The sequence below is a fragment of the Aulonocara sp. 'chitande type north' Nkhata Bay genome, linkage group LG5 (genome assembly GCF_057382095.1).
Source record: "Aulonocara sp. 'chitande type north' Nkhata Bay isolate Kocher_YH1m ecotype deep benthic linkage group LG5, A_spYH_male_GT1.1, whole genome shotgun sequence".
NCBI classification, from domain to species: Eukaryota; Metazoa; Chordata; class Actinopteri; order Cichliformes; family Cichlidae; genus Aulonocara; species Aulonocara sp. 'chitande type north' Nkhata Bay.
In genome coordinates, this window is record NC_141348.1 from 10,414,521 (window position 1) to 10,431,249 (window position 16,729).

Here is a 16,729-nt window from a genome sequence, read left to right on the forward strand (position 1 = left end):
CACTTTCTAAACGTATTCAGACTCAGAAAAAGTGAATTTAATTTTATTGACTGTAAATGATCAGGAATAGCCTCTAAATACATCGATTCTCTGTTGTAATTCCAGTAGTGCTGTAGTCCAGCAGCATCAGCATCAAGCTTGAAAACATTGCTACATTGTCTACATCACCACTTTGAATACAAGTTGTTCCAGACTAGGTTATGTGCTTAAGTTACCACATTGATCTGTCCAGTTCAAACAGTGAAAGCGTCTTGACTGAAAACTCTTGAAAGACTTTAAGAATGAACCTTAATAAACTCTCAAATATTAAGAATTTAATGTGCCCAAAGGTGTTTTGGCATGCAGACTGAAACAGCCAGGGATCAAACCACCAACCTTCTAATTAACAGATGACCTGCGCTGTCTCCTGAGCTACAGCCACCTCAGGTCGCTCCTGAATGAAGTGTGAGAAGCTTCTGAGCTGTGCTAAGGACGCAACAAACTGGACTTTTGTTCTGTGATCCGGTCCTCTTTTCAGATTAAAGCAAATTTTGTACTTCATTTGAAAATCCTGGAGGAAGAGTGGAGAGGCAGTAAGTCCAAGGTGTTTGAAGTCTAGTGTAAAGCCTGTGATGACTCTTGCACCATGTCCTTTGCTGGTATTTGTGGTGGTCGGTCCACTATTATAAAGTCAAAAGCCAAACTTTGCCATGTCATTTCAGAACACTTCATGCTTTAATCTGTTGACAAGCTATATGGAGATGGACTTTAGCTTTTCAGAAGAACTTTACCAAATGATTTTCTGGCCATATTCCCACTGGCCAGCCAACTCGCTCACACATGAACTCCACATGTTGAAAAAAAAGACAAGAACCACCCAACCTCAAACTACAGATGAGCTGAAGACCGCTATCAAAGCAACCTAGGCTTTAATAACACCTCAGCAGTCCCACAAGCTAATGAACTCCATCAATACAGTCAGTATTTAAATGAGCATACTTTTCAGATATTTCTGTAAATACTTTTCTGCTTGACCTTGGAAAATATTCTAATAATCTGAGATAATGGATTACCGATTTTTATGAGCCGCACGCTATGAAAGAGGTGTAACTATGGAAGGTGTTGGGATACTGAGTCGTTTTACCACAGGTAACCATTTTAATATAAATGGTATGTTGAACATGGTACACTTGAGCTCCCCAGCCTCCCTCAGGATTCTTTTGAAGGCCTACCAGACGTGGGAATCGTCTTTACAGCACCACTTAGTACCCTTTCAAATGACATATGGCAAAACCAAATTTAAACTTTAGAATAAAAGAACCGTTAAGTCGAATATGCATAACATATAGTCTATATAAGACACTTGAATTGAAAGATAAGATCTTTTGGTATCTGACACTTTGCTTGTTGTCTGGTGTGGCTGTAGCTCAAGAGGTCATCTACTAAACAGAAGCTTGCATCCATCAGTGTGTAAATGTTGGATATACTAATAAGTACTTAAGCATAGGGAAGAAAAGCACTTAGGTGAATGAGACATGATGTATAAAGTGCTTGGATTGTTCAGGTAGAATAGCAAAGCACTATATAAGAACTTGATTACCATCTATTTTACTGTAGGATCTTTACCTTATGAAGTGCTTGAGGTGACTGTTGTTGTGATTTGATTCTATATAAGTGAAAGTGAATTGAAACTCTTTGCTCGTAACATCTACCAGTTCAAAAGTGAAACACTTCAGAGAAAGGCCTGCAGTCTGGCCCCATCCAAAACCACTTTTGATGACTGATAATCTCCATTAGTGACTCACTTTACATGCACACACAGGATTGACTGTATTGCGTATTGATGTGTGAGGAAGAGTTGATATAAGAAGAATTGCAGTAGGAGAAACCAATAATAAAAGATCTCTAACCGACTGCATCTTATCTTTATTTTCCACCACCGAACGAGTCCTATTATAAGAGTCCATTCACATTCATACTGAAGAGGTCGTATTTAATCAACGCACAGTTTAATGTGCTCAAAGAGATGATTGTGTACACTCTAATCATCCATTGAGCCGTTTGTTGATCATCAGGCTGTGAAAGTAGGGTGCAAATAATTATTCAGCATGTGATTTCCATGACGCAGGAGTGTGATTGTGAACCCTCCACCCCGGGGGAAGAAGTGTCAGCTTCTCCTGAAGTATTTCTCCCTTTGCTGTATCCTCTGTTCTCTGGGTTCCAGTGTGTCACGAGTCTCCGGTCTTTGGCTTCTCTTTCATGTCTGTGCATTGAGACAAATCTGAGAGGTAAAAGAGTTGGTTACTAAAGGAAAACAGGAGAAAAAAAAAAGACATCCACAGGCTGACACGTCACATCGGATGCGATATTGTCAAGGTGAAAAAAATCTATGAAAAAGGAGGTTTGATTGTTGGTTTGCTACCTGTGAGCGCAGATAGAACCAGAATGAAACGTCAGAATTAGTCCAAACAAGTCCAGGCAGCAACCTCCAGGGCAGAAAATGTGACTGAAGCACAAGTGCCAAAATTGCAGTTCCTCTAATGGCCACATGAGGCTGCCTTTTGCATCACCAGTGTTTTGGCAAATCATTTAGTCTTTCTGCATGTATTTACCTGTGTGCTGGCTTCTGTGGATATTCTGGATATAGAGGAGCAGCAGGAACAGGCAGAAGCCGATAAAGGATGCTACTGTACCGCACAGCAGGAAGGAGTAGCTGCCCTGACTGTGGATCACCTGCAGGACACATAAACACACATTGAGTTCCAAATCGCAAAGATCTCAGTGGTCAACCCTGGGAAGCCACTAAGCAACGTTATTGAGGCACTTTAGCCTAATTCATGCAGACACAGCAGGCTACAGTCACTGCACAAATGCTCAGTAGTGACCTGAAAGCCTGTTCCCCAGTGAGGGGACATGCACTATTATATTACACTTATTTAAATGTTTCAGAAAGAAACGAGAAATTCATATAAAACACTGAATGTAAAAGCATTTTGTGAAAGCGAAGAGTCTCGAATCCTTTCTTACCGATCCAACAAGCAGCTGAAGCAGCATCTCCCCCGTGCTGGCACTCGTTACCAGCACTGTTGTGGCACAGCCTGTAACACACAATAAGCACACAGGAATAATCTACAGCTATGGGACAAAAGTTGCACGCTGTAAAAGTGTACATGAGGCAATTAATTAACAAAAAAAAATCAATGCTTATTATTAAGTTATAATAATTAATAATCAAACAAATGAACAAATGTGTTAGATTATGATCATATGTGTGTGTTACATGGAGAGCAGGGTTTCTGTTTATATTAAACACTTGATGTAAAATATATCGAGAAATTTTAATTAATTTGAATATTATAATAAAAACTGGATGACATAAAAATTGTAAAAACTGATGAAAGTATAAATTAATCAGTAAGATCTGATCATTAAGAACTAATAATAAATCATACTTGAAGACAAACATGTATATTTAAACAATCTTTGTCTGTTTTGGGGGAAATTATTACACTCAAGTGCAGGAATGTGGGGAAAAACCCTCAACAGAACTGTAGAAACACAGTTATTTATGATGCGAATTATAAACAGAACATCAATATTTTATTTTTACATGTAAAAATGCTACATTTTTATGTGATAGTTTTAATTTCATGTATTATAAATCTCTCCTTCTGCTGCCTTTGTGGCATGAAATTCAAAGTGAGCACATATTTCCATGCCCACAGTTTGATCTGCTCTTCATCCAATATTGTATTTATATGTTTTGCAAACAAGTTATTCTGTTTTACACTTTCACTGTTAACTTTTCTGTAACTGAGTGTCATCAGGAATGATTTTACTCATTTCCTACTGGTTTACAATATATAAGGTTACTTATGCAGCAAATGCAGTATGCACGCTGGTGCAGTGAAAAAGTATTTGTCCTCTTTCTGACCGTTGTTTTCTTTTTCTACAAATCCTAACAAAGACAGAAATATTACAAATGAAAATACTTCAGTGAGCAAACTGTATGAACGCTGACCTTAACTGTTCTTTACGTGTTTGTCTGCGTTCCTTTGTGACCTGAATAAGCCACGAGTGCGCTCTTATTTTGATAGGAGTTATTTTTTCCTCCTGTGAAGGTTCACCACTGTTCAACATTATATCCATTTTTGGAAATTAGCTCTCTCAAAGTCATAGAAAAGACCTTTCTAGACTGATTTTGTTTCTCTTCTTTACATTTTGGCATGAAGTGTTGCTCTATGAGAACTTCACTTGGTCAGATTCTATTTTTTGATTCAACAGGTCTGGCAGTAATCAGGCCAGACTATGGCAAAACAAACTGAATTTAATTTCATAAGCCACTCTCTGTTGGGGAGGTTACTTTTTTATACCGGGCCAGGTAGGGTTGGGAAGCCTTTTCCCTTTAATAAATGAAATCGTCGGGTTATCTTAGCCTAATATTAACAATGACTGTTTGATGGCTGTACTCCTGTGAGGCACTGACGATGCGTGTGTACCTTTGTATTCTAATATGTCCTCTGTGAAGGCTAACACAGAGGGGAACACACTGCTGATGCACAGGCCCAACACACAGGTGCCAAAGAACAGAAACACAGAGCTGGTGTAGAAGATTAACAGCAGGCACTGAACCAGTATGACTCCCACCTGAGAAACACACACCCACACACACACACACACACACATGCACACACACACACTAAATATAAAATATACATAAACAGAAAGAACAACAGAGAGGTGATGCACAGACGTTGATGGAAATGTACACATACTGTTGTAAAGTGGAAATAACAGATGACTGGATTTGAAAGCTTAGACTAACACTGGAAAGTCCTGCTAAAGGTTAAAAGGGAACTAAGTGCTGCCAAAACCCAGCAAAGAACCAAAGTCGGCTTCAGTCTAACACTTGACCAGCTGAGATATTCAACACATAACAGAGAGCCTGTTGTGACGAACAAAACTAGAAACCATTACAGGTTAAAACCTGTAAACACGATCATTTAAAATCACATCGGGCTCCAGGAAACTGTAGAAAATTTGTTTTTTTGCATTTCATACAATTTTGTTGTTGTTAAACAAAATTAATAAAGACAAAAAAACAGTAACACTGTTTGCATGAGAAAGGCAAACTTTATGTTCAGGCTAACACTGCAGAAAACTGATAATAACAATCCTTACTTATGAGAGCAAGCAGGACGGCATTTATACGTTTGTAATGGACTGCTTGTCCACAGAGACACTACAATGCCGAAACTGAGTGGAATGAATGAGACTGATGTGGTAAAGTGAGACTGAACCAGGTTAGCTCAGACACACTGTGTGTACCCACTCAGACAACAATCCTCTTCTCGGTGGCTGCATTCCCACCCTGTTCAAATATTTGGTTTGAACTGTCGTAAGACAAACGTCTTATAGCTTTAAGAGGAATAAAGCCTGACCCCTGATGGTCACTTCTGCTTTTCCTGCCCTGTGATATCTCTGTTCATGCAGGTTTGTCCTTCAGACACGTGTCCATACCAGACTGACGGTGAGCAGCTTGGGTGCCGTGTATCTGTAGGACAAGTACATTGAAGCCAGTCTTCCCACGGTGATCGCGGCCCAGAATATGCTGTCCAGACAGCCTGCCATCTTATGGCCCATCAGCAGAGGAGGGGAGACGGCGTAGGTGTAGACGAAGCCAGCATAAGAGCCCTGCAGGACAAGAAACCCGGCCGGAGGTCAGTTAGATCAGGCCCAGGAACAAACTTTGTCGCTCACTTTTTTCCCTGTTCTCATTGGTAACATATAATCAGATCAAATAAGGCACCATAATATCTGAGCCTTGTTCTTAAAGCTTTATATTGCCTGTTTACACTGGATTCACAGACAGCCTTCAGCCGGTCACTCTAATAATGACGTGTAAAGGTGCTCTTTTTGTATGATTTCTTACCACATTTATAGAAGCAATATCCCTTCCCAGGATATTGCTTCTATAAATATAACACGGGTGCAATATAATATATAACACAGTGTAATAAACAGTCATGATGTCACAAGTGCAAACTTTCTATTTTAACGGTGACGGCACATCGATGTACTGCTCTGTGTTGCTCCTAAGCAGAGTCTTAGTCGATTAGATGATGTTTTAATACAGCAAAGCCAAAAGCACTGAAGCTCTCACATATCACGATCCTGTTTTGTGTGTAAAAGGTTATTCTTGGATTGTTCCCATTTTACTTGGGTTCATGTGTAATTGTGTGTGGTGTTAGCTGGAAGCCTTACTATAATCCCATCTGTGATAAAGAGGATAGCTCCTCCTAGAGCGTGGATGATGAAGAAAGTAGCAGAGCGATCCCGGAGTTTGGCAGGGTTACAGCAGCTAAAAACACTCCCATGTCCTGGGGAGACAGTCACACTCAGAGGTCTGCACTTTCATCTCAGCAAAGTTGTCACACAGACACACAAACACGTGTGCACTACCTTGGTCCGTGTCCCCCGTGGGGCTCCTGTTGGAGTCTGCATCAAGCAGACGTGGACTGCTTCTGGAGCAAGGCAGCAATCGCTCATGGGACATCAATGCGAGCACTGCCGCTGGGACAGGGAGCTGTCAAAACACACACAAACACACAGACACACAATGAGAACGTTGTTCACCAAATGAAGAGATAACACTTCCTGTTTGTATGTTTGTGAGAAGAGGTTCTCACAAACATACAATCTTCTTTTCTTGTCGTCAGCTTGAAACTGATCCAGCACACTCTGAAAATGCTGCACGCAGTGATGGGGAAGTCTGTTTACTTCATCTGAACTTCTGTTACTTCTAACCCAGATAAACTGTAAACAAGAGGTTTAGGCAACTCTGAGGAGCAGCAGTGCTATCTGGAAATGTCATTATATCATTAACTTCCATTTGAGCCATTTTCATGTGAAATTGTTCAGCACTACTCGGGAAATCTAGTCATGGGATACATCAGTGATTTCATTATGGGGAAGAAAACTACGCTAAAAATCCGTGCAGATTGTTTTGTTTCTTCGCCGCCAGCACCCCGAGCTAATTACTCGACCAAGCTAAACATTTAACTTAGGTACAAACTTACACACAAATTCAGTGTTTAAGAGAAAGCTGATTATATTTCTTACACTGTTCTAGTAGCATGTTTGACTACTCTACTAACAATGAGGCAAACATGTCAAACAGGGGCTCTTTGTTCATTCAGAACCACACCTGACCAGTGTTCTATTCATAAGAGGATCCTATTCACAACACACAACAGACAGCTTAGATTAACTTTTAAGATCATGTATTATGTAACTATGTGTTTGCATTATTCACATCATGTCCTGTACCATGGGAAAGTATGTGCCCCTTCATGACTTTTTTTTTTGCATATTCATCACATGTACACTAGCGGTCAAAAGTCTGGACACGCCTTCTCATTTAATGGTTATTCTTTATTTTTACTACTTTCTACATTGTGATACAAAATGAAGACATCAAATATATGAAGCAAGATACATGGAATTATCTAGCAAAGAAAAAAACTGATCAGTAACACTATGTATTATGGTTTAAGATTGTTGAAGATTGCTTTGTTGACAGTGCTCCAAACCGTTGGCCTTCTCTCAGTGACATCATGATATAGTCACCTGAAATGGTTATCACGACAGGTGTGCCTTGTCACGGTTCATTTCTGGAATTTCAAGCTTTCTTAATGGGGTTGGGAGCATCAGTTCTATTATCTAGAAGTCAGGTTGGTACACAGCTGACAGCTCTATTTGACAACTGTTATCAATCAATCAAAGCTTTATTCGTCACATGCAGGTTGCCCTGCAGTGAAATGGGACCCCCCCCCCCCCGACCTTAGAATTCATATTATGGCAAGAACCAATCAGCTACCGTGGCTCAAGGGGCGACCGTGGCTCAGGGGGTTGGGAAGCGTATCTGTAACCGGAAGGTCGCCGGTTCGATCCCCGGGCTCTCTGTCCTGGTCGTTGTGTCCTTGGGCAAGACACTTTACCCTACTGCCTACTGGTGTTGGCCAGAGGGGCCGATGGCGCGATATGGCAGCCTCGCTTCTGTCAGTCTGCCCCAGGGCAGCTGTGGCTACAACCGTAGCTTGCCTCCACCAGTGTGTGAATGCGAGAGTGAATGAATAGTGGCATTGTAAAGCGCTTTGGGTGCCTTGAAAAGCGCTATATAAATCCAATCCATTATTATTATTACTGTCAGGTCAGTCTGGAAATGTTCTAAAACTGAATGCGTCCCCAAGTGCAGTCGCAAAAACCATCAAGTGCTACGAGGAAACTGGCTCACATGAGGACCGCCCCAGGAAAGGAAGACCAAGAGTCAGCTCTGCTGCTGAGGATAAATTCATCCAAGTCACCAGCCTCAAAAAGTTCAGAGGAGACTGTGAATCAGACCTTTATGGTCAAATAGCTGCTAAGAAACCACTACTAAGGAAAAGCAACAAGCAGAAGAGATTCAATTCAATTCAATTCAATTCAATTTTATTTATATAGCGCCAAATCACAACAAAAGTCGCCTCAAGGCGCTTCATAGATACAGAGAAAAACCCAATAATCATATGACCCCCTATGAGCAAGCACTTTGGCGACAGTGGGAAGGAAAAACTCCCTTTTAACAGGAAGAAACCTCCGGCAGAACCAGGCTCAGGGAGGGGCGGCCATCTGCTGCGACCGGTTGGGGTGAGAGAAGGAAGACAGGATAAAAGACATGTTGTGGAAGAGAGACAGAGGTTAATTTTGTTTGGGCCAAGAAACACAAAGAGTGGACATTAGACCAGTGGAAATCTGTGCTTTGGTCTGATGAGTCCAAATTTGAGATCTTTGGTTCCACCTGCCGTGTCTTTGTGCGACGCAGAAAAGGTGAACAGATGGTCTCCACGTGCATGGATCCCACCGTGAAGCATGGTGAAGGAGGTGTGATGGTGTGGGGTGCTTCACTGGTGACACTGTTGGGGATTTATTCAAAACTGAAGGCACACTGAACCAGCATGGCTACCACAGCATCCTGCAGCGACATGCCATTCTATCCAGTTTGCATTTAGTTGGACCATCATTTATTTTTCAACAGGACAATGACCCCAGATCAGACCAGATGGCCTGGCCTCCACAGTCACCTGACCTAAACCCAATTGAGATGGTTTGGGATGAGATGGACCACAGAGTGAAGGCAAACAGGCCAACAAGTGCTCAGCATCTCTGGGAACTCCTTCAAGACTGTTGGAAAATCATTTCAGGCAGTGGCGGTCCTAGCCTGTTTGGCGCCCTGGGCGAACACTCCCTCTGGTGCCCCCCCCCCCCCCCAAATCATCAAATTTGAAATTGTTATTGATCCCTTTATCCTTAATCCTAAAGTGTATATTTATTTTCTTACTCTTCTTATATACATTGTTTACTTGCACTGCTGTAACTGGAGCCTCGCCGTCTCGTCTCTCTATATACTGGACTGTAGCGGAGATGACAATAAAGTTTACTTTGACTTCAGCAGCGAGCAGGCGCACCGAGGGCTCTCGCGCTCACTTTTCGTTTACAGAATTTCGAAAAAACATCGGTGCAAATTATAAGTCTGTATCATAATGTCTGGTGTTTTCGTGTTTGTTGGTTTGTTTTTATTTTGTTTTATTTTGCGAGTTGGTTATTAGATGCCGCTCCAGCCGGTCAGAGACTCCCTCGCCGCCCCGCCCTCTCCTCTCTGTGCCGTTAAGCAGCAGGCGCACCTCGCAAACGAAGGGCAGAATTCATGGTTCCACCAATTACAGCAAGTCATCCATGTTCTGAAGCAGCAAAGCAGGCCTAGACCAGCACCATGTTTGACTGCTGGTATGATGTTCTTTTTATGAAATGCTGTGTTAGTTTTAGGGACTCAAAGCTTCCAGAAAGTTCAGCTTTTATCTCATCAGTCCAGAGGGGGATTTTTTTGATTCAGTGGGTCTGGAAGTAATTAAGCCTGGTTACTGTAAGAGAAATTGACCTTCTTTCCAAAAAATGTATTTAATCATCACTTAAAAACTCTGTTGTATTTTCTCGGGTTATCATTGCCTAATATTTACATTGGTTTGATAATCTGAAACATTTAAGTGTGAAAAATATACAAAAATTAAGAAATCAAGGATCATCACATTGAACTCACATTGATAAGAGCCATGATCCAGAAAGCATACGACACCCTGGTGACGACAACCCCGTCAGTATACAGACGAAAGTGAGAGATGGTGTGCAGTGCTGCTCCATGGCCAGCGAGGGTGCTGCGGAGATGCTGTAGGTTCCTGGGAGAGGATGAGTTGGTGGTCAAGTTAGCTCCCAGCACACAGCTGTCCTCAGCCAGGAAGGGATCGGCCACCAGGGGACTGACCAGTGCCCCAAGGCCTGTGAAGAAATGCAAGGCCTAGCAAGAGACACGAACAGCAGCCTCCGTTATTCAAATTAAGAGGATCTAGCAGTCTAGGAGTCAGAACTTTCAAGATTAAAAAAAAGTTTTGTTTTTACTTTTTAAAATATTGCACCCTCCTCCAGCCCTGCATGTACTTATTCATTTATTTTAGCTGGCATTGTACTAAACTGCATTTCGTTGCCCTGTACCTGTGCATGTGCAATGACAATAAAGTTGAATTCTATTCTATCAGCCAGATCTGTACAATTAATACAATTTTAAACTCAATCACAATTTTGGTTTCCAACAATCATATGAGCACGATCAAGCGATATTTAAAAAGCATGCTCTGTTGACCAAATCAGCCGCTGACCAATTATCACAGCTGTTCCCTGAACCACACAGCTTGAAGTTTCTTGGAATAGTCTGAACAAATACACGGCATCAGAGACAGGACGGAATTACAGACTTTATATTATTTGTCTGCAAAGACTAATTTATTAGCATAATGTAGCACAACGTAAAGGTGAAATGAAGTGAAAGTGTCCTTCTGAATTAATTTTGTGCTACATTTTGGTGTGTTCTGTTTTTCTTACATGTATTTTCTACTTTTCTTCTAAGAGATGCTCAGCTCAATAATGAAGAGATGTTATATTTGTGCTAAGATTTATACAGACGTTGAGATGTGAAAGCAGTATTCAATTTATATGACAGTGCAATAAAAAGACACTTTGTCTCTAAAGACTGTTAATAATCACTACAAATAAAAGTAATTTCAAGACTGAACAAAATAATTGTGATAATCATTCTTGCCATAATCGTGCAGGCTTAGTGTGGTGTGTCAAGGGCAGCGTGATAAGGGGTCATTTGCAATGACAAGCAAACAGGATTTTCACCTGACTGTGCAGGCGCCTGGTTTCTGTTGGCACGATGAATGTAAGTCACACATTCACTCTCCTTTTAACCTAGTTTGGCCTCCTAATGAGCCCAATGAAAGGAATCCAAACAGTAAACAAATGAGTAACCTATAAAATCCACGAAAATCCAGACACAAAACCATGTGACTGTTTGACTAAATAAAAATGCTCATTAAGGCACCATTATTCTCAGTTACTCCCCTTACTTTTTTCAACAAGGCTATGTCAAAGAGTGATTTTCTTTTTTTTTTCCCCAAATTGACCGACAGCAGCTTTTTAACTGCACCGACACAAACACACAGACACATCAACATCTTAGTGACCTGCAGGAAGATGGCAGAGTCCTTCTGGTACAGCTTCACTAGCTGCAGGTTGGCGATGGTGTCGATCACGCCCATGGCTTTGCCAGCCAGCGCCATGGCGATGGACAGCAGTATGACGTGGTGACATAGTGGTATGACGGCAAACACCAGCGAGATGATGAGGGTGCAGATGAAGAGGGCTAAGAGCGAGGACTTAAGGCTAAAAAAAAAAAAAAGAGGATAGAATACACATCCTGTGTACACATGATAGAGTTTTGTTTGAATAAATAAACTTCCTATGCTCTACTAACCTAAAACTAAAGGAAAATACCAACAATAATCCTCCGCCTACATTCACACCTACTTACTGCTGCAGTAAAGTCACCTTGATGGGCTGTCGCTTAAAACTTATTTACCTAGCCAAAATTATCACAGCCACCCCCCCCAAACACACACACACACACACACACACATTCAGCAAACCTACATCTTATCTTCACCTTACATTCCCCTTCTTCTCTTTCAGCTTGTCCCAGATAATCCTCTGTTAGCTACAGGGACATTCACAAAAACCACCGGAGGGTGAAAAGCCAGCAGCAAAAATAATGAATCACACCTGCTGAGTTTGTAAAGGCTTCCACTTTAAATGATATAAATGTACTGTTTAAGGCTTCCAAAGTGCACACAAACACATCCAGGATTAGCTTTTGGGAAATGAATTCACCTACGCAGGTGTGCAAGGTGAGCAGCAGACACGATAAAGATAAAGGAGCTTTCTCAACAGTGATAATGAAAAAACAGTGTAGGTGCACTAAAAGATAATGGTTAAAAAAACAAATGTCCAAGAAACATGGTTGGCTGTTTAACCTCTTAACAGCCACTTGACTTTGCTTTAGCCACATGCCAAACAGGCCCGTTTTCAGAAGCTGAAGCTGGATCACAGCTGAACATTTCAAACTCACTGTTCCTGAATCATTTTGTCTTTGTGGCAGGGTGCATTATTCTGCTGAAAGAGGCCACAGCCATCAGGGAAAACCCCATGAATACACCCATGAATCGTGGTGGGCGTGGTCCTCGACAATGCTTAGCTAGGTGGTACAAGTAAACTCCACATGGATGGCAGGACCCAAGGTTTCCCAGCAGAACATTGACATTACCTTTCTAGCGGCTTGACTTCTTTCTACAGTGCATCCTGGTGCCTGGGTTAGGGTTATGTAAGCATTCGGCAGTGGACAGGGGTCAGCGCTTCTCTTGTATCTGACCACATAGGCCAACCACTAACATGCATCACTGAGACATGACTCAGTCTCTAGTTCACCACTGTTCCTTCCGTGGACTCCCTTTCATAGAGACTGGGAAAACCCCACAAGAGTTACAGTTTTGGAGATGCTCTGACCCAGTCATTTAGGCATAACAATTTGACCTTATGCGTGCCTATTTTTCCAACTGCTTTTTGCAATGTGCCAAAATTCTTATGGATTATTTAAACATACAGTACTGTAGGTCATTAACTATAGCACCAAAGCTTTTGTAAAGTGCTTCAAGTTTGTTAAATCTATAAGTGAACTATACACTTCAAACTGATGAAAGTTCAACACCTAACAGCATATTGGCAAGTAACAGTAACAGGGGAGAACACAGCAATGTACATAATGACCAAAGTCACTTATTAATTATGTTGTTTGTTTGTATGAATGCGGCAGCATTATGTCCTCTCTGTTCGTAAAGGAGTGAAGAAAAAAAAGCACCTTTCCTCAGTATTTAGAGAATTCCACATGCCCGTATGATAGGTACCAGGCTGAAACTGCGCTGTGAAAAAGTATTTACCCACTTCCTAGTTTCTGTTTTTCCTCTTTTTCCTCACACGTTTCAGATCACGAAACAAATTTAATTATCTTAAAAATAACCCAAGTAAATAGAAAATCAGTTTTTTAAATGATGATTTATTTTAGTAAATATTATTTTATATTAATAGTTCCCTCCTTATTCAATCATAAATTAACTGTGATTAACTACATTTTTTGGAAAGCTAATCTCTGGTTCAACAGCCACACAATCCTGAGTACTGCCAGACCTGCTCACTGAAGTAGAAAATGTATGCATGTATTAAGTGAAGTAAGCTGAAAGATCTCTAAAAGCAACACATCATTGCACAAAGAAACATCAAGAACAACTCAGCCAGGATGTCTCAAAAGTCTCACTTGTCTCAGTTAAGGTCAGTTTTGATGATTTAACAATAAGAAAGAGACTGGGCTTCCATGGGAACGTTCCAAGGTTCCAAAGGCTTTTTCCCATTAACCAAAAAACCCAACATTCAGTGAAAGGAACTCCTAATGCTTCAGCATACCAAGACATTTTGGACAATTTTTGGACAATTATATACTCCCAAGTTTGTGGGAACGGTTTGGAGATGGCTCCTCCCTGTTCAAACATGACTGTGCACCACTGCACAAAGCAAGGTCCATAAAGACACGGACGAGTTAGTTTGATGTGGAAGAACTTAACTGGCCTCAAATCAACCTGACAGAACACGTTTGGGATGAGTTAGAGAATCAGTGTCTGGCCCCACAAGTGTGATTCTGGAAAAATGGTCAGAAATTCCCGCAAAAACTAAACCTTGGTGAAGCTGTTATAGCTGCAAACAGCGGCCGACATCATATTAAGCTCTATGGATTAAGAATGGGATGTCACAGACGAGTGAATGTGTTTGGCATCATACTGTATGTTCATTGTGTCCCAACACATGTAGATTTCCATTTCACACAATCTGTCATTCCTGCTCAGTGGCTGGAAATTTCAAACAGAGATGTGAACCAAAACTCTGTCATTTGCATGCCACAGATCTGCCAGTCAAATACAATATTCAGTCCAACTGTCACAGGTGAAAGTCTAGCTGCAAAATTATTTCAACACTATTGTTAATCAGGAACAAAACATTTCATACTGAGCCGTCCATCAAGACCACAATATTTTGCAAACTCTCAACTTCAGTCACTAAAAAGAAAAAAAGAAAAGAAAAAAAAAATCCCATTTGGTGTAATAATTCATCTGCTCAGTTATTTTATCTGTGCATTCATAAACCTGAACTCTCGTTTGAATGTGTTTATTTACAATGTAACTTTATTCTGTTTTAGGGCCAAAAAGCAAGCTTTAAAGGTAGCAGAGATATCAGCAAAGGCACGTCTTTGTTACCCACAGGGTTAGTTACTGTATTTGGCTCTGTACTCTGTGAAACTAAACCACTGTCCTGCTCAAATGTGAGAACCAGTTATTCTGCCAGAACAAGAACGCTGATATCACTGCAGGTAAGTCCTGTAATTAGAAGACGCAGGTGAATTAGAGGACATAAGTGACATAACTGACTTAAACTTAACAGGTAAACTCGTCCTCTTTTCCTTATTTAAAAAGTTTTAACTTTTTTTTTAGCTGCTTTCATGGTTAAGTGGCTCCCTAAAACTTAACAAGCTGAAGATCCAAACATGCCACGCCACCCACTGTGGCACCCCCTTGTGAATAAGTGTATTTTTAACATGTAACAGAAGGCTAATAAGACATATTAACTAGTTTAACAATTGTGGTTTTGGTATCTAGAAAGGCTCCTGCAGGCAGTTGTGCTTGTAGTCACAGAAACCCTGATAACAGACCCACCTGAGAGAGTAGCCTCTCCTATAACCACTGACGTCAGTGGCTTCAGCTTTGCAGCCAGCAGTTTATTCATATCATGCTTTTAGTACAAACCAGGTTCTTTTAGGAAATGTGTGGAACAGATTGAAAACAGTTCATAGTAACTCCCTTTGCCGCACAGCTGGGACCTGTAAAGGTGAAGTATATGATCCTTTGTTTATTATAAAGTTCATCACTGACATGTAAACTATGTTATCCTACACACTCCTTGGGTGTGGGTTCACATGGACCCTGTTAGAAACCGTCCCAGTGGGCTTGTGTCTAACCCATCACACATGCAGAGTGAGAGAGGATTCACAGCTTTCACAGCTGAGCTCTGATAACAAACACAAGTCAAAGCATCGATGACTGGCAGAGGACGCACTGGATGAAACACAGTGAGCGGTGAGGTGTTTTACATGTGAAGCTAGACCTCGTGAAAACACCCTGTGTTCACTAACCAGACTCACGTTTTCTTAAACAGTCCTCCCACGCTGCTGCCCACCAGCAGAAAGAACTGCTGAGAGACAAACACCCAGGTGATCTGCTGCAGGGTCGACTGGGTCTGACACCTCAGGTCCAGGATAGTGGGTCCCAGGAAGGCGATGCACAGGCCGAAGCTGAAGAACACGCTCCAGTAGGTGAGAGTCTGTGGCCAGTGGCGCTTAAACAGCAACCAGATCCGCTCGTCCAGCAGCATCGTTAACACGTCTGAGCAGACGGAAGTCCTGAGAGGCCTCACAGCTGCCAGCTGCTCATATCTACAGAGCCGGCCCCTTCACACTGAACTGAACACACTGCCAGCCGACAAAGTAAACAGAGTGCGAGCACTCAGCCGAGGCGTCCTCCACTGCTGTGCCAGCAAGCTTGTAGTGAAAATCACGTTGATTGGCTGTCGAAAGCACCGCCCTCATGATAATCACAGATCTGATCCGTTTTGTCTCATCCGAGATCCGTTTTCTGTGAGGACAGAAACGTCTAAAAGTTGTTGTGGTTCTTCCTGGAGGGTCGACGGAATTCTCACGTGACTGTCGTTACAGGAGGCTGTGCAGGCATGCCTGTAGGATTCAAAGCAACATTCCTCAAAAACAACCCATACATGATGCAGATGATGACATTAAATGGCGTATAGAACTGGAAGAAGAAACAAATCATAGTTAATCCATTTGAGCCCAGATGCTTTTTTACTGTCAGGAAAACTATGTCAGAGTCAGTGTTGACCTTCAGCAGGAACCTTCCTCAGTGTGAAAGTCACCGTGAGCTCTTTTGAAATATATATTTTGCAATAACTATTAAATAATTTTATTTTAATATGTCATCTCAAATATTTCACCTACAAATTAAGAACTAATTACAGGTTTAACATAGTTATTTTTTATTAAAGTAAGTTACAGCTGCTGCGGCGTGTTCTCGCCTCTACAACACAGATACGATATCCGATGTATGATCAATTTCAGAGTTGTGCAGGTCGTCCAATATCTTGTCTCAACTGT

The 16,729-nt window shown here is 41.5% G+C and overlaps 1 protein-coding gene across 1 annotated transcript; it reads right to left on the reverse strand.

Moving 5' to 3' along the window:
- Positions 1–53: 53 nt before the first annotated feature.
- Positions 54–16,152, reverse strand: slc60a1a (solute carrier family 60 member 1a). Its single transcript, XM_086291245.1, has 10 exons — positions 15,707–16,152; positions 11,595–11,793; positions 10,115–10,369; positions 6,442–6,565; positions 6,244–6,359; positions 5,500–5,673; positions 4,479–4,626; positions 3,007–3,077; positions 2,592–2,712; positions 54–2,260 (listed from the first exon to the last, which is right to left on the reverse strand). The coding sequence occupies exons 1-10, from the start codon at positions 15,934–15,936 to the stop codon at positions 2,208–2,210; spliced, it is 1,491 nt and encodes a 496-aa protein (XP_086147371.1). The 5' UTR covers positions 15,937–16,152; the 3' UTR covers positions 54–2,207.
- Between the last annotated feature and the right edge of the window lie 577 nt (positions 16,153–16,729).

Excerpts from the sequence above, each read along its gene's own strand:
- slc60a1a (XM_086291245.1), bottom strand. The coding sequence starts at position 15,936 with ATGCTGCTGGACGAGCGGATCTGGTTGCTGTTTAAGCGCCACTGGCCA. Across the intron at positions 6,566-10,114 it reads GGATCATGGCTCTTATCAAT|CTCCCTGTCCCAGCGGCAGT; the intron begins GTGAGTTCAATG and ends GTGTTTTGACAG. Across the intron at positions 2,261-2,591 it reads CCACAGAAGCCAGCACACAG|ATTTGTCTCAATGCACAGAC; the intron begins GTAAATACATGC and ends TTTACCTCTCAG.